Raw genomic sequence first — 21581 nt, 5'->3', positions numbered from 1 at the left:
GCGGCCTGGGGTATCGCCATCGCCGCAGCTCTCGCGTGTCTCCGCCCGCCCGAGACAGTCGCCTCCTTCCTGCTGGGGGGAAGAGGCGTGTGGGGAAGGCGGTTCGCCCTGCCCCTTCGCCTGGCTCGCACGCCGCCGCGCAGTCTGCGGAGAAGATGGCAGCAGAGGAGGCTGCGGAGGCCGTGCTGCTCCGGCTGTCCCCCGAGCAGAGGGGGCCGGGGAAGGAGGACGAAGAGGAGGACGCCGAAGGCGGCGGCGGCGGCGAGGCTGCGGCGCTCAGTAAGGGCCGCGTCGCGGACGCCTGCAGAGAAGGGGCCCGCTGGCGCGCGGGGGCCCTTTGGGGCAGTGTCGGGGGGGCCGTTGGGGCTGAGGGGAGTGCGCGCGAGGGGCCGTTGGGGCTGGGGGGGCGGCGCGCGGGCGGCCGTTGCGGCTTGGGGCGGGGCACGCGCGAGAGAGGGGCCGTTGGGGCTGGGGGAGGCCGCGCGCGGGCGGCCGTTGGCGCTGGGGGAGGCCGCGCGCGGGCGGCCGTTGGCGCTGGGGGAGGGGGGGCGCGCGCGCGAGAAGGGCCGTTGGCGCTGGGGGGGGAGGCGGGCGCGGCCGCCGGGCCACCTTTGGCGCCCGCCCTGCGCCGCCGGCGCTTCCTCGGCGACGCTGCGCGGGCCCCCGCGGCCGGGAGGTGCCGAGGGCGGCCGCCCCCCTCCCCCCGCGCCTCGCCTCGCCATGCGGCCCGGCCCGCGTTAGGCTCCAGCTGCCCTGCAGGAGGGAAAGGGGCCTCTGATCCGAACTGAAGCCCCGACGCCTGGGATCTGCTTCGCGCCCTCTCCTTTCCCCCCGCCTTTTACGCTGCGAAACCCCTACGAGGGGCGGCCAGCTCTCCGTTTTACCGGCGGGGCGCGAAAGGCGGCCGGCGTGGGCCGGTAGCGCTCCACGTGCGAGGCGGCCGCGGCGTCGCTGGGGTCGGGGCTGCGCCTCTGCGCCGCTCCTTCCCCTCCCTCGGGCTTCACGTGTGCGGGATTCCGAACCGCCTTGGCCAGAACCTGTGTCGTTTCCCAAGCTTTGCTACAAAATGCTGCTTTTCCGTGCTTCATTTTGAAGCTATTTTTGTGATCTTTTAATCGTTTCGAGTGCAGTCTAAAAGACCGTGCTGCAAGCCAGGGTCTGTCGTTCGCGGTCGGGGGAAGGTGTTACACAGTCTCCCTCCCGCGCATCCGTGGTGTTTTCCATCTGTATTTAAGAGCAACAGCTTTGGTGCCCTTCCCAAATGTCCAACAGAGCCGGCCGTGGCATTGATGCTAGTCATTCGCTATTGTAGTCTTACAGTTAAAATTAACTTAACTTTTAACTAAAAAAAAAAAAAAGGAAGCCTGTTTTTGGCTCTCAGGCATTATTTTATTATGTTTGCACAAAATCAATAATTCATGGTGGGAATGGTGCAGTCCTGCTTCAGTATTAAAATGACACTGTGCTTTTCTTAACTATTCAGTGCAAGCTTTTATTTTTCTTAGGCAGATATTTATATAAACTACATATGTGTGTGTATATGTAAAATATATATACACGCATATTTGTACAAATTTTTATATAGAAACGCTATATATATATATATATATATATCCATACATTCACATACAGACTCCTTTTTAGCCATTTTAACCTGTATATTTATTGTCAGGGCTCAGTCAGCTATCTTGGCTTCAAGTCGCTGCATTTTTTACAATATTACTAGTTTTCACAGAGCACACCTAGTCCTATTCATCCTTGTTCTTCTTATATATTTGTTACAAAAACCCCTTTCTTTCTTTATTTCTTTTTCTCTTTTTATTAATAAACAATGTAAGAAACTATCACCAGGTATCTTGTAACTATGAGTTGAGAAGCAGGCAAGGAGAAAAAGTCTGTCTCAGGTGAATTTTTGACTAGAAATAGATGTATGAGGAATATATCAATACTTTTACGAATAGCATGCTGGTCTTGATATATTTTAAGTTAGAATAATTTCACTTTATGCTTCTTTGGTCTTTTTATATAAATAATTTCTTAGATCTCTATCTACAGATTGCCCTCCCATGCCCTTGTCATTGTATTTCTTTTAAACGGTATTTGTATCAAACTGCAATGTCTAAAAAAAAATGAAGAAAAAACAAAACCTAGGAGTATGTAAGAACTGCTGTAAGATCCATTCCTTATCCTGTCTTCAGTGGTGGCCAAAAGTAAACAGCTAGGGAAGATTATAATGACATATATTAATACATCCTTCAGAAATATCTTTAGACACAAAACAATTTGTAGCTCATGTTTTTCTTGAGTTGAAGGCATTTTTGTATGTAAAAGCCCTTAGTAGATTTCTCTTTTCTGTAAAATTGTCATTTTAGCTCTGTAGCCTTCCAGCATCCACAGCAGCATGTGACAGAGAAGTCTGTAGCTTATCAGCAGGTTGTGTAGAGAACTTTGTTTTGAGTGTGTGTTAGGCTTTTTTTATTGGAGTAGAAAGTGAATGTTTGATCTTGGTGCACACTGTGCCACTCATAATTGTATATGTGTCTGTCCTGTCGAGGCTGAAAAGTCTTAGCCTATTCCATTGCTTCTCCGGCAGAAGCTGTTCCATAACTATTCCATAACTTTCAACTGCTTGTGGGGAGAGGGACTTGACCCCTAGTAAGGATTTTTCTGTGGCTTCCATAAAACTGTGTTATAAAACCTGAAGGTTGTATTATCCATTTATATGTGAAATAAGGATTTTTTTCTTCCCCAAGGCCACTGCTTTACTTCAGTTCTTTGATTTTATTGCCCAATCACTCAGCCTCTGAGAGTCCATTTGAAATTCTTCAGTAAGCGCTTGTCTTTAGTACTCCAAATAATTAATTAACAAGTGCTGTCCCCCTCTTTACTTGCTTCCTTCTCCAGCTTGTTCAGCTTTTTCATAACCAGTTTGAAACTTTTGTTTTTACACGCTGTTAGGCACTAGTACATTGTTAAATGTATTTACTCTTCCAACTTGCCTGCTTTCTGTTGCTGGTGCTGCATTTTGCCAGAAGATAACATACAAATATTGTTCTGTTAACGCTAACAGATCTGATAATACAGATGGATGAGTAGTTCCTTCTGTCCAGGATAGAATGATAGAATCAGTAAGGTGGGAAGGAACCTCTGGAGATCATTTAGTCCAACGCCCCTGCTCAAGCATGTTTGACAGGGAGCTCTACAGCATGTTAGACAGGGTTGCAGCCAAGCAAGCCTTGAAAATCTCCAGAGAAGGAGACTCCACAACCTCTCTGGGAAACCTGGTCCAGTGCTCCGTCACCCTCACAGGGAAGAAATTCCCCCTCACAGTCAGGCGGAACTTCCTGTGCTTCAATTTCTGCCCATTGCCTCTTGTCCTGTCACATGGGACAACTGAAAAGAGTTTGTCCTTGTCCCCCTGACACCCTCCCTTCAGATACTTATACACATTGATAAGATCCCCCCTCAGTCTTCTCTTCCTCAGGCTGAAGAGGCCCAGCTCTCGCAGCTGTTCCTCACAGGGCAGGTGCTCCAGTCCCCTGATCATCTTTGTAGCCCTGCACTGGGCTCGCTCCAGTAGCTCCATGTCTCTCTTGGACTGGGGAGCCCACAACTGGATGCAGTACTCGAGATGAAGCCTCACCAGGGCTGAGAATAGCCCTGAGGATAGCATTATTTTGCAGTGGTTTGCCAGAATGAGTAATAATTGGTTTGAAATTATTCCTTGAAATTGATTAAAAAATGTTTTTCCTACAAAATTGTTGCAACCCATGTTGCTTCTTAGAAGCACCAAATTATTGGAAGCAAATGAACATAGTTGTATAATTCAGATAGTGCATCAACAAAACTTTTTTTTTTTTTTTTTTTTTTTTTTTTAAGATGGCATGGTTGTCTCTGGGGGAGGCAGCAAACTGGACATGGAAGTTACTGAGTCAGAAGCAGAAACCAAAGAAAAAGGAGCTGAAGAGGAATCTGTAAGAGAATCTGACAGTAACGTTTTGGATGCATCATCTGATTCTCCAAGAGGTTTGTTAATAAACTATAAGAATCTTTATGTTACATTCTTGGGGAAAGGAGAAGAAAAGAGGAAAATAGTGGAGAAGAGTAGTGGTGAAGGGAATGTGTGAATTCTCATTTTCAGCACATCTAATTCCACAGATAGTTTTTTTTTCCTGCGAGTCTGAAAAAACTATTTTCCTTAGATGTTAGAAATTTGAGGGTTGGACTAGATGACCTCCAGAGGTCCGTTCCAACCTTACCAATTCTATGAAATACGTCTTTCCAATGAAATGCCATTTTCTCCTTGCTAACATCCCAGAAATCACTTTGGAACTTGCCCCAAATACAGCGACATAAAAGAAAATATGTTGGATGAGGTATGATATGTATCAAATCCTAAAGTTAAAAGTACTACTATGAATCTTTCAATGTAGATAAGTACTTGTGAGCAGAGAAAGTCTGTTATAATGAGTGCAGAAATTAGGAGTGAGGAATTCCTTTTAACACTAGATTTAAAACTTGCTTCTGTATCTTGAACACATTGATCAATTGATATCTTAGTTTAACATAAAAAAATAGGAAGACTAAAGAAAATGTTAAGGTTTAATACCACTACAGAATACTGGTATTGCTATAAATTAGGATGTTCTGTGTGTCAAAACCAACAAGAGATTTGTTGGATAAGCTAGTTCTCTTGTTTTCTAGCAAATTCTACACTGTTTTCACAGACTTATAAGTTGAAAAATTGGGAGCTAATTTTGAGGTTATTAAACACCTTGCCAAGAAAAAGCTAGAAGAATTGAATGCGTCCTGGCAATACATTGAATAATTGGTACTTCTAATTGGTTTGGTTCTAGCTGTTATTTTAGTTTTACAAAATAGTTCATAGAATGCTTTTATACTGCTTTGTTTATAATCTACATTAAATAAGAATGCCATGCCATAAAATCAGGAGTAAATGGTATGCAAGTTGCTCTTTCCAGCTTGTTTTTTCAAGTGAAAAATTTTCCATTCTGAAAAATTGGATGTGTATCAGAATTAAAAAGCAAGTACAAATATCTGGATCATACTAAGGAACCATTTTTGGGATTAACTTTGTAAGTTACTCATTTTAACAGATTCATATTGGAAGTTAAAGGACACAAACTGGTATGAGTATTAGATTTGAAATGATTGATAGAAAAATAGCAGTAAGGTAAAAATACATTTTTAATTGAGTATGTTTAACTTGTAAATATCTCTGACTTTCAGAGAGACATATTTCAATTCAAAGACAGCTTGCCGATCTAGAGAAACTAGCTGATCTGAACGAAGGTGAGTTTACCTTAGGAGTATCCCAGAACAGAGATCTTCATGTTACAGGTATTACATTCTTTCTTGGTTTTTATTTTTAAAATACTTTTTTTTTTTCATTTCTGAAGCTAGTTAAGGATTTCATAAAGAATAGCTTTATGATTTCATTCTCTCATTTTTCAAATGTTGTACTTTACTCAGTGGAGTCAAGGCCTTAATGATTCTTCCTCTTTTCCCTCTGCATTACAGCTTTTCTAATGTGGCAGTGTGCATGGATCAGCAAAATGTTGATTCTAGCTGTATGTCAACAGTTTAATCTTATTTTACTTCAGTGTCACAATAACAGGGAAGCTAATTGTTATCTTTACTGAGAGTTACATGCAATTTTTTTCTAATCTCAGTTTGAACAAAGATATCCTCTGTTTTGGATGTTTTATTTTCCTTTTTGTCTGTATTCATTGTTTCTGACAGATAGTGAAAGATTGTTGTAAGAGTGCAAATCACTTTCTTTGCGACTCAGTTTCTCTCTGATGATACGTATGTATGTATTGTTGATAAAAGCATGTAGTTTAACACATCTCACGACTGAAACTAGCTTTAATTCTCAAATCAAGAAAAATACAAGCACCAGGATGCACAGCTGCTGCATCAAACAGCTCTTGTGCCTTAATCATCTTCTGGAGTGGCTACTAGTGGGAATAATAGCCTACCTCTGTTTGTTTAATTTTACGACTAACAAATACACCAAGAATAAAACTTAAACAGAGGGTTATATGTTACATGTTAAATGATGAGATAGGTCATAAGTACCTTTTATGTGTGTTGGGGGGATTGTTTTGGTTTTTGAGGTTTTTCTGGTGGTGTTTGATCAGCTTCGTCTGATCTTGAACCGAGTCACATGTGAAGCTATTGTAGTGAGAAGAAGCTCATTCAGTTCAGTTATTCTCAACTTTTTTTGTTTAGTTGGGTTTTTTTGTCCTTCTGTCATGGATGTTACATACTTCTGTGTTTTCTGTTCTTGGACTGACTTGTATTACCATCATCTTGTTTATCTGATACTCGGTAAATCATATGGCAATAATAGTCTGATCAAAATTAGAGAACACTGATGAGTTACTGATGATTTGGTTAGCTGTAGGCTGCATCTCTGCTCGCTTCAGTGGCAAGAGACTCTGCATTGACAAGTAGTAATCACAAAGGTCATAACAGAGTCAGGAAACCTTACTCTTGTGCAAGTCTAACGTGATTATAATATAAATGATCATAAATAATTTTGTCTGTTGCCTTGGATACATTGAAATAGAGTTGAAAGCTTTACATTTGCATCATATTACTGTTATGAATCTGGAAATAAAATACTGTTTTTATTATATTGGAGGCTGCCCATGTTATGTGGCATGTTTCAGTATTCATCCTGTACGATTCAAACATGTAAGTCTTTCTGCTCGGTTGTACCCAAGAGATTGTCTGGCATCCAGTATTAGACCCAGCAGCAGATGTATGCCTGCTCTAGTATGTGATTCCTGAGCACAGCTGTACAACGTGTCTCCTGATGGCTAGCTTTTATTTAGGATAATACTTAACATGCTTCAGGTGTCTCTGATGCAAAAAAAACTGGGTTTTTTTGTTTTTTGTTTTTTTTTTTTTGTTTGTTTGGTTGGTTGGTTGGTTTTTTTTTACCCCTGAGGTAACATTTCCACAAAGAAAAGAAAGTTCTTTTTAGCATTTTAACAGAGAATAACAAAGCATCTTCCCTCCCCCACAGTTTAAAAAGATACTAGGTGCTTGTTTTAGCTGAGAGCTTGTTCCAACATTCAGGAGGAAGAAAAACACTTTTTTTAATATCTTCAATTTTTGTTGTTTTTCTGAAACATTGTAATTCTCTAAGACTTTTTCAATAATGTTCTGTTCTGCAGTACTCTTCAGGAGTTGTATTTCCATCACATGACTCTAGTTAAGAAGTTAAAAAAAAACAACCCTAACATTTGTAGAAGTTGATTATTTTTAAAGTAATACTTTTTTGTTCATTCCATGGACCAGAAAGCACAGATAATCCCATTTATTTCAACTTCTGGATACCTGTAATAAAATGTAGCCTGGGGAGTTCCTTCCCCCCCCCTCCCCCCCCCCCCCCCGCCAAAATAGATTTATGTGTAGTTAGTAACAAATATTCATAGCAGCAGGTATTTCTCTTAACATGTCTGCTTGCTGCATCTTGTATGTTTCTCATATTTTTTGTTTACGTTTTCAGCTGAGAAGAGGCCCTGTCCATTATGTCCTGAGGAGAAATTCAAAGCTTGCTATAACCATAAACTCCATCGTCACCTCCAGAATTTACACTGGAAAATTTCGGTTGAATTTGAAGGTAAAGGCAATCATATTTGAATAGTAAGTACAGTGTGAAATTGTGGAATGTAGGGCATTGTTCTGTGTTTCGTCTTTAAAATTTCTCTTGACGTAAGTGTGAGTTTCATGCGTCTTGATACCAGCTCTGAACTAGAATCAAATTTTGGCAAAATGAATTTTGGTTTGGGATGTAAAGTATAAATGTAAAATCAATCTGTATTTTTCGGAATGCCAAAATAGTTCCAGTTGAACATTTTCTCATTAAAAAAAAAAAAAATCTTAGCATGCTGTGAAAATGATTATAAAATCAGAAATATGTATAGAATGAAAATTAATACAAATTCTACTTTGTAGAATTTAATTAATTAATAAATTCAGTGTTTTCTCTATTTTTTTTTTCTGGGGAGAATTACTTCCAGTGTTTGTTTAATAGTGGTATTCAGTAGGCATGTCTTTTATATAACCAAATACTATAATTGATTTATAAGATGCATTTAAAAACTTTGCATTAAAATAAAGAAGAGAATGAGCAGTATATGTTTTAAACAAACTGGATACCTGGATTTATAGGAAATAAATTGATTAATGAGAAGATGGGCAATATTGAAGTTAAATTCTAGCAGATGATTTTTTAATTATGGATTTGCATGTATTAATAGGTGTGGGGTTTGGAGTGGGGATCTCCCCCTCTCCTGCTACTTTCAACTGTGTGGGGGAGAAAAAAAGCTTAGAGGAGTCTTCAGGTATTACGTAAATGTTTGAAGTACTAGCTGTTGTTCAGTATGCTTCATTTTAGTGCTGAATTGCCTGTAAGTGATTTTTGAGTAGTTCAAAAATTCCTAATCTGTACTTAGCTGATACATTCATCCTCATTGCACAGAGAAATTTTATCAGAACGTTGGTAATGTTTCCTGTCTTGTGGCAACACTTGAAAGGCCTTCATGGACCTTGCTATAAAAGCAATAAAAGAAAACCCTAAATCAAAGACTTTGTGATGAAAGACATACGCTCTTTAGTTACTGTACTGTGATGTGACAACTAGTTTGTTTTCCAGGGTACAGAATGTGCATCTGTCACTTACCTTGTCGTCTGGTAAAGCCAAACCTCATTGGAGACCAGGTAAAAATGCTGAATCACAGAAATATTTGTTACTCCACACCATGGGGGGGAACAGGTGATTTGGGGAGACTGCTACTTCAGTCTCAAAACGTGTCTTGTCATCCAGTGTGGGATACCAAAAGCTTGTTGGTCCAAACTACTAGTTTTTGATGTAAGCCTTTGATGGGTAGTTGAATATAGTTGCATATCTGTTTCCTGTCGCTATCTGTATAGATCATGTAAACCAGGATCAGTATGGAGTAAACAGCAATATTGTGTGGAAGAAAAGGAGACTGGGAAACAATGGTTCTCAGTTCCTTCCCTGCATGTTGAATATGTGGAGTATTGGCAGACAGCTGAATCGGTAGTGGTTACAGAGAATCAGTGGCAAGATAGCTACACTATGCTGATTCTGTATATATAAATAGATGAGTGTTTACAGTCTCTGGCAGTAGATTCAGAAATTTATATGTGCACAGACAGATGACTTCTTAAAACCTGTCTATATTAATGTATAGTTCTACTTCAATATAGTCTAAAACTGCACTTGCTTTATTTTACAGACATTTTCAAAGATGGGGGCCCATTACCATTGTATTATCTGTTCAGCAACTATCACACGAAGAACTGACATGGTAGGGCATATTAATCGTCATGTAAACAAAGGAGAAACTGCATCAAGATTTATTACAAGTAGGTTCTTCTCTAAAACACTGAATATTTTCATACTATATAGTGCATGGGATGACTATGGTATATGCATGAGAAACATGAGATGTTTAGATTTACTAATGAGAAATCTGCCCATAGCTTTTCAGATTTTTTTTTATGAAGGACTGTTGTGATTTACTCTCTGTATTGACCAGTTACCCTGTTATTACTGATAAGTAATACTCTTTCACAGTTAACTTAATTTTGAAAATGTAACCTGTCTTTCCAAAAGAATGGAGGGCATGGTGTCCATAAAACAAGACCTGTATAGAGTATTTCGTGCCTCTATATATTTGGCTTTGTCTGTCCTTAAATAAGTCTTGAGTAAATCTCTATACAGTACGCAAATCCTTTGCTCTCTTACTCTGTTTTCTGGTTGTCAAATAAAAAGCATGTTACTGATTAGCTGTTATGTAAGAGTTAAGGTTTTTTGCTTAAAGCATGAACTGGTCACTGTCAGAAAATAATCAGACCTTTTTGTCTCTGCCTCTGTAGAGATGTACAGGTTTATTGTTCTAGGTATATTGTAGTAAAGATGAGACTGGGAGTTCAGAGCTATGCTTCATTCTTAAATCTGTTGCCAGTCTGCAGCAGTTTAGGAGTAATAGCCTCGTGTCTGTAGATCAGTTTGCATGTCTAGGAAGCAACAGTTGTGTATGTTTTCACACCTTTTAACTTAAATATTGGAGATTGAAAGTACAGTGTGTGTTGTGAAGTATTCTAATCTGCAACTTCCCCTTCTGAGCTGTTAGTAGAGGCTGGCTCATTTGTCACTTCTTATATAAAGCACTTGCATGGGGTTATCTCCTTCTAGAGAAGAGGGGAAATTCACAGATCACGTGTTTAATACTTTGGAGGCACTTGAGCAAAACTTGGCATATAAACATGGAACAAATGTTAGAGCTGTGCACTGAGATAGTGATAAGCTGTCTGCCTATTTGAAAGCAGCACAGAGAAGGCCAGCAGTGCAGTGAGAGCTAGCTAATTGAGAGCTAACCAAAACTTCCTGGTCATTCTTGCGTAAATTTTGCTAGTGTTAGACTGAGCATAAATTGCCTGGAGGAATGACAGCATGTGTTCACAGCCGTCAAATCAAGAAAGTTTGATTTGCTACAGAGTATTTTACACAAAGTGCTTAAATTGTCACTATGCTTGTGCCATCTGTATACATTACATGAAGCCCTTTGATAACTTACGGATATTGGATCAAGGTTTTTGAGATGTTTACAGTTCATTGAATTACGTTCAGGCCTATGTTAGTAGATTTTAATTAATTAGCAAGGTATTGTGTTTAAACAGGCAAAACAAATGTTTGTCTTCATTTAGATTCTGTCATATGTTGTATATAATTAAGAATCAGAGTGTTCTTTCAGTACCCGTCATCTAGAAGAACAATACTTTGTGCCAGAGACAGAATACAGAGTTCCTTTTTGTTAGAAATGGTTTCTCGAATGCTGGAGTGACCTGAGCCTCCCTGGGATTTTTTTTTGGTTTATCTAAAGGTGTTTGGGGTAAGCCTCAGGTACTTCTTTTTCTAAATCTGACTGGATAAGAGAGTCCAGCTGAGAAACAAATTTGATGCTTTAAGGAAGAAAAATGTGGTAGAACTTGATCCCTATACATTACTTTTATGAACAGAAGATAATTTGTTGCCTTCTTTTTTTTTTCACATATTAATTAATTGGTTCATGCATGCTGGTTGGATTACTACATAATGCCTGTGGAACCAGAACTCTTGTTATGTGCGAGCAAATTTAGCACACTTGGCAAATGAAATCAAAAATTAATTTCAATTCTCACTAGATGGTTTCTTCCCCTGCAATTAATTTCTTTTAGCTCCGGCTCCCAAGTCTTCTCAAGAAATGCTGAAAGAATCGGACACAGATGTGCAAGTGCTTCCCAACTACTCTACACCTCAGAAAACTGATTCTTACTTCAATCCTAAAATGAAACTCAACAGGTAAAAGAACAGGGAGTGGGAGGATGCACCAGAGGGGCTGTGAGTTTGTAATGAAAAACACTCATACATTTTGAAAAATTACCCCATAAACCTCTTGTTCTTAGAGCCAGAGGAATATTATTTGAATAATAAAACAAGATGACTGACGTAAGAGAGTTCCATTTGGATGGACTTTTAATTTGTCTGCTTACATAATTTCTGTTAATTTGGAAAATTTTCCCATCTGAAAACTGTCTTCCTAATGAATAATATTTAAAACCAAGAACGTTATGTGGGAAATATTCTTGTGTCTGAAGAAATTAAGTATTTTTATGTAATAGGGTAGTTTTTGCAGAAGAACGGGGTTTGAAAAGAGGAGCACACTTGGAGTCTCACTTCATTGTGTGTTCTTCAGAGGCTTTTCTGTGAACCTCCACAGAGTTTTATAGCTGAACACTACATCCTCTCCTTTGGCTATAACACATATATATTACACGGTTTTCATATCCTAGAAATTTTTTTATACAGGCCTTTTTCTCTTAGGGGTCAGATTCTCTGAGGTTGGTTCTCATGTTTGCATTGAAAAAGGTGAAGGAAGAAACACTGTCCTTTTTTAGGAGAGTCCTAAATCGTTGCATAAACTGCAATTGAAAAGTACGAGCATTGACACCAAAGTACAGGATGAGGCTTCAGTCCATGCTGACCTTTCACGTTGTCAATGGCTTTGCTGTTAATATTTGAGCTCCCAGATTCAAAGCTAGCTCAGGTAGGTCTGTGAAAGCTAAGATGTGCTTCTGAGAAATGACATTCCAGCCATTGTTATGGTTCTATCTACAAGAGCAAGGTCTGTTCCTTGAAACAATGGACTTCAATTGCTCTGTCATTTTGGAGATTCTTTTCTGGACAGAACCATTAATAGGGTAATATGAGATTGTGCTGAGAAAAGAAGAAAAATACTATTTATTTTGGAGTGCTAATCACTTCTTCCGGTATTTGAGTAACTGAGAAGTTGATTCAAGATCTTACCTTCTAAAATATTCTACTCTGAGTGTGATGGTGTATGAAACACCGGTCATATCCATAAAGGAGCTTGAAAGTAAACTTAACTGTTTGAATGAAACTACAAGGGTAGTTGAGGATTTTGATTTACAATTCTTATGTTTAACAGATTTTTAACTAAGTGCTCAGGTAATATATTCAAGAGAAGCATAAAGTGATAAAAAAAAGAAAAAAAATATATTCTCAACTTATTTATGACCTCTTCTTTTGTTTTCTAGGCAATTGATATTCTGTGCATTAGCTGTTCTATCTGAGGAACGGAAACCAATAGAATGTTTGGATGCATTTGGTGCCACTGGTAAACACACAAGTTCTTTAATCTTTAGCTAATATCCAATAATATGAGATAGCAAAAATCAGTAGCAGCAGACATTGCATATTTGAAAATAAAGTGACGTACACAATTATTTTCTTCCTTAGACAGGCAGTCGTTAGCTTTTACCAACAACAACAACAAAAAAGCCTTGAAGAGTCTGGAATTTGGCTGTTTAAAAAGACCATAAATAATTAAAAAAATCAAAGTCATCTTAAAGACAGACTTCAACATCTTTGATGTAAAGACTTTCACTTTAATGCCTGTGAAATGCCACGTGCCACAAAACTTGCATACAAGGTCCAGATCTCTTGTGACTTCATGGATGTGGAATTTTGCTGTGCAAGCAACCTCTGGTTGTAAAATGCTGGTGAATCCAGGGTTTCTTTTACAGAAACAGCTCTAATCAGTTACAGAAATTCTGAGTATGAACTAAATGTAAAGTACTTCTGTCTGTGTCTAATAATTGTCTAGAGCAAAAGTCTGAAGAAATGTGAACTGTTGGCCTTATTGGCAACCAGTTATTATAAACCTAAGATCATAGTTGAGATACAGCAGTCACTGCTCAGCGTTTTGTGTAAAAATTCTTGATAATGTGTTTACTGTGGTTCTCAATCAGGCCAGATTTTCGCAGCTGCAGCCTATTTTGGCATCTCATGCTACTTCTATGATGTAGTCACAGACTTGACTACAGGAGTCATCAGTAAACATTTAGAGGCAGCCTAAAATTCTTCACAGTATTTATTTCTATGTTTGAGGTTTTACTATGGTCTGTCACAGGAGTTGTCCGCTACACTGGAGCGTTAAAGCAAGCCAAAAGGCTTTCCTGCAAAATGCGTCTAGCTTGCTTCAAAAATTACAGGTCTTTTCTCTATATATCCCCAACTCTAGTTTAAGAAGGTGGCAGATAGGCTACTGTCTATTCTGTTACAGACTTCCTTTTGACTCCATGCTGACACAGAGGTTTGCCAGTACAATTCTTGCAGGAGCAAGACAAATTTGCATCACGCTTCTGTATTATAAGCATTCAGAAGAATTATTTTTTTTTCCTTAGTGAGGTTAGTGGACCAGAAATCAACACCACATTCTGTCATGGAGTTACAATTCTAATTGTGTCTTTCCTTAGGTATAATGGGATTACAATGGGCAAAGCATCTCAGAAGTTCTGTGAAGGTTACTATTAATGATTGTAATGAAAATTCTGTGACAATGATTCAGGAAAATTGCCATTTAAACAAAATGAAAGTGATAATGAACACTAAGGAAGACAACACTGATGAAGCTATAGAAGATGGAGAAGAGAATATTGGCACCATTGAGGTGACAAAAATGGATGCTAATGTTATAATGCATTTGAGATCATTTGATTTTATGTAAGTGTTGAGCGTTGCTGTTGAAGTAGTTTTGTGTTTTTTCTTTTTGTGTTTTTTGATAATGACTGAATACCCTAATGATTATTTGGGAAAGACAGAATGAAAGAAGTGGCTTACAATCACTTATTTGTTTTATATGTAATAGTATTGTGCCAGAATGGTGTGAAAACTGAACATTAATTTAAATATTTTAGAAATAATCACTGGGAAAATATTTAGCCTTTTTGACATCCTGAATGGAACATAAATGGGTGTGAAAAATTTTAAGCCAAACTATTTTTCATGTAATTCATTGCCTGTTTGATTAAAATGTCAAGTTTATAATTTCTTTCTTATAACTTTTAATCAGTTTAAAATTCATACCTGTGCATGTATATGTGTAGGACTTCGTGTATATTGGATCATTTATTTTAATCCATTTTGCAGCATATTCATTTACAGATGAGGTAGCCTACTACCTTAAAGTTGGGTTTATAAACGTGTATGTTCAAAATCTATACAGACATTAAAATAAGTGATTGGATTTCTTGCATTGGCTAACATGCTGACCTAAGCAAATCAAACAGCAGGCATTCAGGCTGAAAATCATGCTGATCTGTACATTAACTAGAATGCCTACATTTGGAAATATTTTTGTTCTTAAAAGTTTCTCAGTTCTCACCTTTTGCAGAAAAAGGTAAGTATCAGGCCAATATTCTTTTAACAATGAACAGGGTCAAAGCAAAGAAATACTTTGCTGGCTTTGCGTTGATGTGCGTTTTCCAGTATGATGCTACGTTGACTCTTTCAACTTGACACTTTATCCTCCAGTATTCTGAAGTCATTCATGAGAGATGTAATTTTTCTTATTCTGTTTTAAATATTGGCATAGATAACAATTTTAAAATAGTGACATCTTCAGATTAAAAACTAAATTGTTGGGCATCTTTAGATATAGTGTGCGACTTTTGTTTTGTTTTTTAGACATTTGGACCCATTTGGAACTTCTGTGAATTATCTGGATTCTGCCTTTAGTAATGTAAGAAATCTTGGAATAGTGTCATTGACATCCACAGACATCAGTTCTCTGTATGCAAAGGCCCAAAATGTTGCCCTGCGTCATTATGGATGTAACATCGTCAGAACAGAGTACTACAAGGAACTAGCAGCCAGAATAGTAATTGCTGCCGTGGCAAGGTACTGTTTTAACAACTCAGCTCAAATTCTGGTAGAAGATTAGTAGTAGTACAAAACCTAGACTGCTGATGTAGGTTGTGCATGTTCAGGTTCCAAAATTCCTTAGTTCTAAAAGCCAGACTTCTCAACACAATCTTCATGCTTTGTTTTATGCATGTTGTTTTAGGACAATATAAACTTTAAGATAAGCAAGGTGAAAATGCATACATAAAATGTGTGATGTCTTTTTTTGGGGCTGACATGTGTTATTGTTTTGGAAGTAGTATACAAAGTAATATCCATACTGGCATATCTGAAAATTCTCTTACTCCTCTGTCCCTTTATGGTCATTATAGTGCTGATGAACTTTGTGAAAGTTGGTGAAATTGCTTGAGTGGCTTCTAACTGGGCATTACAGTTAGACTTGCTTTAATAGAAAATAACATTCACTTCAGATACTTAAGGTTTAAATGTTAAATGTAACTGTGCTAAGTAATTTTACAGCTGATGTTTTATAGTTAAAAAAAAATTACCTTTTAAGTTCAACACAGTGTCTGCAGTATTAGCTTGTGAAATTAGTCTTTTGCATATAGGTATTTTCAGTTGGGTAATAACTGAAGACTGAAAAATTTGGTTCTGAGGAAAAAAGATAGAGGCAAGAGGATGGGACAACAATTGGGGAAGGATGGGGAAAGTATTGAGTGCACAGAGGTTTTCAGCATACCAGGATGAAAATACTGACCTGAGATGTTTAGATTTTTCTTCACTATCTCTTTGCACATGTTAGATTATTTCCTGCAGAATATTTTTAAATATGGATATGCCGTCTCTAATTTAACATAACTTTTCTGTGAAACTATGTCATGACCTGAGAGGATACTGGCGAATTTCTCTTTAGCTGTTTTAAGTGAAATTTTAATTGCCTGTTAGGTTACATGTTCCAACTCTGTTAAAGAATTCTTCCCTGTCAATGCTTACCTATTCAGGAACTGCTCACATATTCCTGTAGTCTTCATTTAATTACCATCTGATGATTTACCATTGTGTGTGCGTCCCTCAAAATTTCTACTTATTTTCTGTGCGGCTTGTTTATATTTTTGTTATAATGTTCTGGCAATAGGTAGGTATCTAGTTAGGAAGATGATGCAGAGGATGGAATAATATTCCTAGACATGATAAAATGTAAAAATACAGCTTTCTTAACCTTATAGGAAGAAAACAAAACAAGGTATTTAGGAAACAATATCTGTTCCTGATCACTTCTTCAAATCTTCAGTATCTCTTTCTAGAAAAGTGGATGATCTCAAGAATATTTCAGCAGGTTCAAGTATTTGTGGAAATGTTAGTCTGCAGAATTCAGTAGAAATTTCTTTTCTTTCTTTCTTTCATAGAGCTGCAGCTCGTTGTAACAAAGGCATTGAAGTTTTACTTGCAGTAGCTCTAGAACATTTTGTTCTAGTCGTGGTCAGAGTTTTGAGGGGACCATCTCCTGCAGATGATTCAGCAAAGAAAATTAAGTATCTCATCCATTGCCAGTGGTGCGAAGAGAGAATTTTTCAGAGAGAGAGTAATATGTTAGAAGGTAAATTGATTTTCTTTTGCACTTTCTAGAAGGTCTGATTCCTATACATCTGTTTTTATGGTTGTTTAGGACTTGTTTACCTCTGCTTACTAAAGCAGTACTTCATTTAGTGCAAGAGTAATTGTATGTATGAAGTGGCACAGGTATTTCTAATATAACAATATCCATTAGAGGTAACGGATTAGATTAGTTGTCCAGGCGCATTCCACTATAAATGTATGTTCTTGTCTGGGAACAAATTCTGAACTCCCCCTAGAGGTGGCTGCTGAAGCTGCCTTGATGCCCAATGTGCCCTTGGATTCCCCCTTTCCATAAAGGGCTGAAGAATGGTGCAATCTTGATTATCATTCTTTTCCTCCCTACAGTGGTGGCTTGATAGACTTACGTGTCATATTGTTATTGTAGAGATCTTTTCTTAGGTGTTTACTGTGTTCTGTTTTTTAAATTCCTACGAGTGCTGCAATGCATGTTTTCTTAAATCAGATTTATAACTTATGCCATGTACGTGAGAACTGTTGAGCTCCCTTTTCTGCTTGGTACCAGCAACTTCAGATTTTCATAGTATTCACTTTTTTAATACATCTGTGTACTTTTATTCCTGACTTCCTTGTGGAAATTAAACTGTATACGTTCACTCCATTGGGTTAAGTCATTTTTACCAGTTCAGAAGAATAAACAAGAACCAAGAGATTTTATTAAATTTTTGTGGAGAACAGTTTATATTCACTGTGAGTTCTTCTGCCTCTCAGTTAATTTCAGCTACTTTATAATGTAGTATACCTTAAACAGTATGCTCTTCCCCTCAGATTAATCAAGGCAGCTTCTAGGTTAAAAGCTGACTCTGCATGATTGTGTCTATACATTAGTTAGCTTAATTTTTGTCTCCTGTCTCTACTACGAGGTAACTGCTAGCCAGATGGTAGTATGAATGCATATGAAAGGAAGAAACGTATTTGCTTCACAGTAACAGGTTCTTCAGGCTGCATGTTTTACATGGATCTCCAGAGCACTCTTCTCATTATGGTTTTTTGAGTACCTAAACTACTAATGGGTGGTGATGTTTGTTAATGTCATGCTGAAAGTCTCGTGCAAGAACATGTAATGAACTTACTAAAAAGAGTCAGTCTTGTATTTTAATAACAGAAATTAGTAACAGATCAGAGCAGTGTTATGATTAATTAGTAAATGAATTGTTTACTTCCTGTCTTACATATACACGAGGGAGCTGACTTAGGGCTTAGGAAATTCAGAGCTGGGCTGTATTTTGTGTATGTAACTGACTGATGCTTTCTGGATTTTATTTTTTATTGATATCTATTGTTGTACTGGAGATACACTTACATAATTATAGGAAGGCTGATAATCTCCTTGTTACTTGAAGTCTACCAAGATACATAAAAACTGGTGTGGCTAGCTGCGTTTTTTTGTTTGTTTGTAATGTTGATTTAACAGTGATAGGAGATTTTCATCGCTCACTGAATTGTCATAAGCACTGTTTGACAGAATTGTGTGGGGTCACATTTTTGATGCCGCTTTCCCTTTTAAATACCTCCATATAAAGTGAGCTGCTATTTCATATCTGTATCATCTCTGTTTAATGAAGTAAGCATTATGGACTGTATTTCAAAATAACTTAAATTCTGTTTTTCTGTTGCAGAAAACCCTTACCAGCAGCTACCTTGTGACTGTTACGGCAGTATGCCTGGGAAGACAGCAGTAGTTCTCGGGCCTCTATGGTATGTGCACAACACAATAGAGAACCATAGGTTAATTCAGGGCAGAAGGGAGTGCTGGAGATCATCTAGTCAATCATATAATAAAAACGCAGGTCTGCTGAATATTTTAACTCTACGAAGTGTATATCTAGCAACTGGGAGGAATTAGGGAATTCTAGTGAATACCCTCCTAAATTCATACTACTGCTGGACACAAAGCAATTGTATGTCATTAAGGTACGAGCACAATCGTGTTGATGCAACGCTTGTGCGCCATATAATCTGATTGCCAGTCCACTTGTGTGAGAGATTTTTTTTTAAGTAACCTTTTGCTTTAATTATTATATTTAATCAAAAGTAGTGAATTTTCACTGTTCTCTTATATTTCGTAGGTCAGGATCTCTCTTTAACACTGGATTTCTCAGACGGATGCTATTTGAGGCTGTTCAGTATGGTTTAGAGGAAACTCAGCCACTTTTGAAGACAATAGTTTGTGAAGCAGAGTGCACAACTTTAAAGCAGTTTTCTGTCCACAGTTCTGTTGATGAGAACAAACAAGGTAGGACAAATGGCAAACTTAACTGTTCACAAAAAAAAAATAACTGTGGTGTCTTAGAGATTTGCTTCTCCTTGCTGACTCAGTGCCAGCAACAGCAATGTATACTTAAAGACAAGAAAATCATTATTGCTTTGTATGCAGTACAGGAATTGTCACATCTCATCAGATGACCCTGAATGCTGTAAATATAGTGGGGTCTGCGAGATGCAGAATGCTGGATTTAAACATCTTTAATCAGTATGGCAGGTCTTTCAATAAAAAAAATGCAGACATGCTGACTGCCATTAAAATCCCACAGAGTCACTGAAGGAACTAGAAATAGAAAGTGTCCGTTAGTTCTGCAGGGCATCCTGATCCTGACTGGAAAGTCCCTGCTGTTAGGAAAAGAGATCTCCAGCTATCATGCTGTGTGTTCTCTGAGGAGTGGCTCTAGTAAATTGAAATAGATTAAAATCAAAACATATTTTGAGTAGATTAAAACTAGTGAGTTAGTAAGTAAAAGTTACCCGTGCCTTTGACTGTACTTCTTTAGATCTGGAATGTGGAGTTAGTTCTTCCTGTTTAAATAAGGTATTTTGTCTTTTTACTATCCTACGGTAAACTTAATTTTTACTTTTCATTGTATTTTAGAAGAGTGTGGTGTATACATCAAAACACCAGATACTTCAGCAGAATCCTACTTGGTACATGGTAAGCAGATCGGTTTTGGTGCAACTCTAGCACTTTCATGTTAAATTCTTCCTTAGTGTTCACTCTGTGTTGTGTGTGTGTGTGTATATATATATTTACATATACATGTACATATATATAGACACACTTAATATTTGTACTCAAGAGTTACTTTCTTACTGAGTGAAGGCAACACAGTAATACTTCATGTAGTGTACTTAAGTTCAGTTGTTACTACTGAAAATGGTGTGTTAATTAAATTCAGGCCAGATTTTAACTCTACAAAATTTAACTTAGGAAAACAGATAGAAAGGTATAGTTGCAATGTGGCTATTTTTGTATTTGGTGTTCCGAGCTTACTGGTTTCACCATGTTCTTTGTGGTCTAGGAAAAAGAAAAAGTAATGAAGTGATTCGAAATACAGCAAAACGACAAAAATGTGAGAACAGTGCTGAGCATCCTGCTTTTTACTACAATATCCATAGGCACAGTATTAAAGGAATGAACATGCCAAAGTAAGGTTTTTCGTTTAAGAAAGTGTTACATTACTGTGGTGATTTCTATATAACTTGCATCGAATCAGCCTTATTTGCAGTAACACCTTTTTAAATGGCTTTTGCAGGTTAAATAAGTTCCTAAGCTATCTCTCTGAAGCTGGATACAGAGTAAGTAGAACCCATTTTGATCCTATGGGAGTTCGCACAAATGCACCCCTGGCACAATTTAAGACTATCCTTGTGAAGTACAGCACTCCCACGTACACCGGGGGGCAGGCCGAAGGCCCTGTCCATCGAACCGAAGATCCCCAGGTAGGAGACCATGTTCAAGCTGCTGTAGATGGCAAAGCAGGAGATGGTGAGATTCTGGAAGATAGTAAATCTGGAGTTACTGCCACAATCGCAAAAGACTGTCCCGCTCCTTGTGCGGCTGACTAATGAAAATCACTGTTTTGAAATCATGATTTTAAAGACTTAAAGCTATACCTATTCAAGTAAGCTAGTACTACTTACAGAACTGGGTTTTGAAAATCTGAGTTGTCAGCTACTATAATTTGTGGAGACATTTTAGAATTGCATAGCAGAACTTGCCACTGCAGTGTGTGTGGCCAAGGTACCATTAGCATGGGAAAGTCTCTGGACAGTTTCTTGCTTTTATGTTCACATCCACTTTTACACTGTGGCACTGTGACTACCCTCAAATCTTTGTAAAGTCTTACTCAAATTGCTAGCACAGAATCCGGAATAGTGGATGGGGCCAAAAGTCTTAAGCATTTCTGAATATAAGCTTAATATAAAATGGACTATCATTCCTAAAACTTGACTGGCTAGAACTCGAAGAGAGTTTCTGTTCAGATGATAAAACGCAGCATGAATGTAAGCAAGCTAGAAAGTGCTAGAGAGGTACACTCGAACTGCAGATAGTACACTTAATTTGGCAATCAATTTTGGTTTTACAGTTCTGTGTAGAAGCAAGCGAGAAGGGAAAGGAATTAAGTTACAAAACTGTTACTTAAATTTCAGTTCTTAACCAAGTGATTTATGTTTAGTCACTCTAGGTAGCTGTTAGTTCAGAGATGGAATCTGGTTGTTTACTGGCAAAAGGATACGGTGACGAGATACCACAAGCTTAAGGTCTAGGTGAAATTTTGCAATTAATTTTTCGATCTTTGTTTTTAAAAGAAATCTCTTCTGTGAATGAGCAAAGATACTGTGTGTTGGTAGTCACTTCTGGTTTCCTTAAATAAATATGTGGCAGTATCCAGCCAAATAA

General features: G+C 38.1%; 1 protein-coding gene across 1 annotated transcript; it reads left to right on the top strand.

Annotated features, from left to right (window-relative positions):
• The first annotated feature begins 20 nt into the window (after window positions 1-20).
• TRMT1L (tRNA methyltransferase 1 like) lies at window positions 21-21581 on the top strand. The gene is made up of 16 exons (XM_062581869.1): window positions 21-279; window positions 3880-4026; window positions 5251-5313; window positions 7544-7657; window positions 8693-8757; window positions 9300-9429; window positions 11284-11407; window positions 12664-12743; window positions 13885-14131; window positions 15095-15307; window positions 16678-16868; window positions 18526-18604; window positions 18976-19142; window positions 19773-19832; window positions 20200-20326; window positions 20434-21581. Exons 1-16 carry the CDS (start codon window positions 156-158, stop codon window positions 20744-20746), a joined length of 2244 nt encoding a protein of 747 aa, XP_062437853.1. The 5' UTR covers window positions 21-155; the 3' UTR covers window positions 20747-21581.

Source organism: Rhea pennata, chromosome 8 (assembly GCF_028389875.1).
Source record: "Rhea pennata isolate bPtePen1 chromosome 8, bPtePen1.pri, whole genome shotgun sequence".
Taxonomy (NCBI): Eukaryota; Metazoa; Chordata; class Aves; order Rheiformes; family Rheidae; genus Rhea; species Rhea pennata.
This window is presented reverse-complemented; position numbering and strand designations above follow the sequence as displayed.

Excerpts from the sequence above, each read along its gene's own strand:
- TRMT1L (XM_062581869.1), top strand. The coding sequence starts at position 156 with ATGGCAGCAGAGGAGGCTGCGGAGGCCGTGCTGCTCCGGCTGTCCCCC. Across the intron at positions 7,658-8,692 it reads AATTTCGGTTGAATTTGAAG|GGTACAGAATGTGCATCTGT; the intron begins GTAAAGGCAATC and ends TTTGTTTTCCAG. Across the intron at positions 11,408-12,663 it reads CCTAAAATGAAACTCAACAG|GCAATTGATATTCTGTGCAT; the intron begins GTAAAAGAACAG and ends TTTGTTTTCTAG.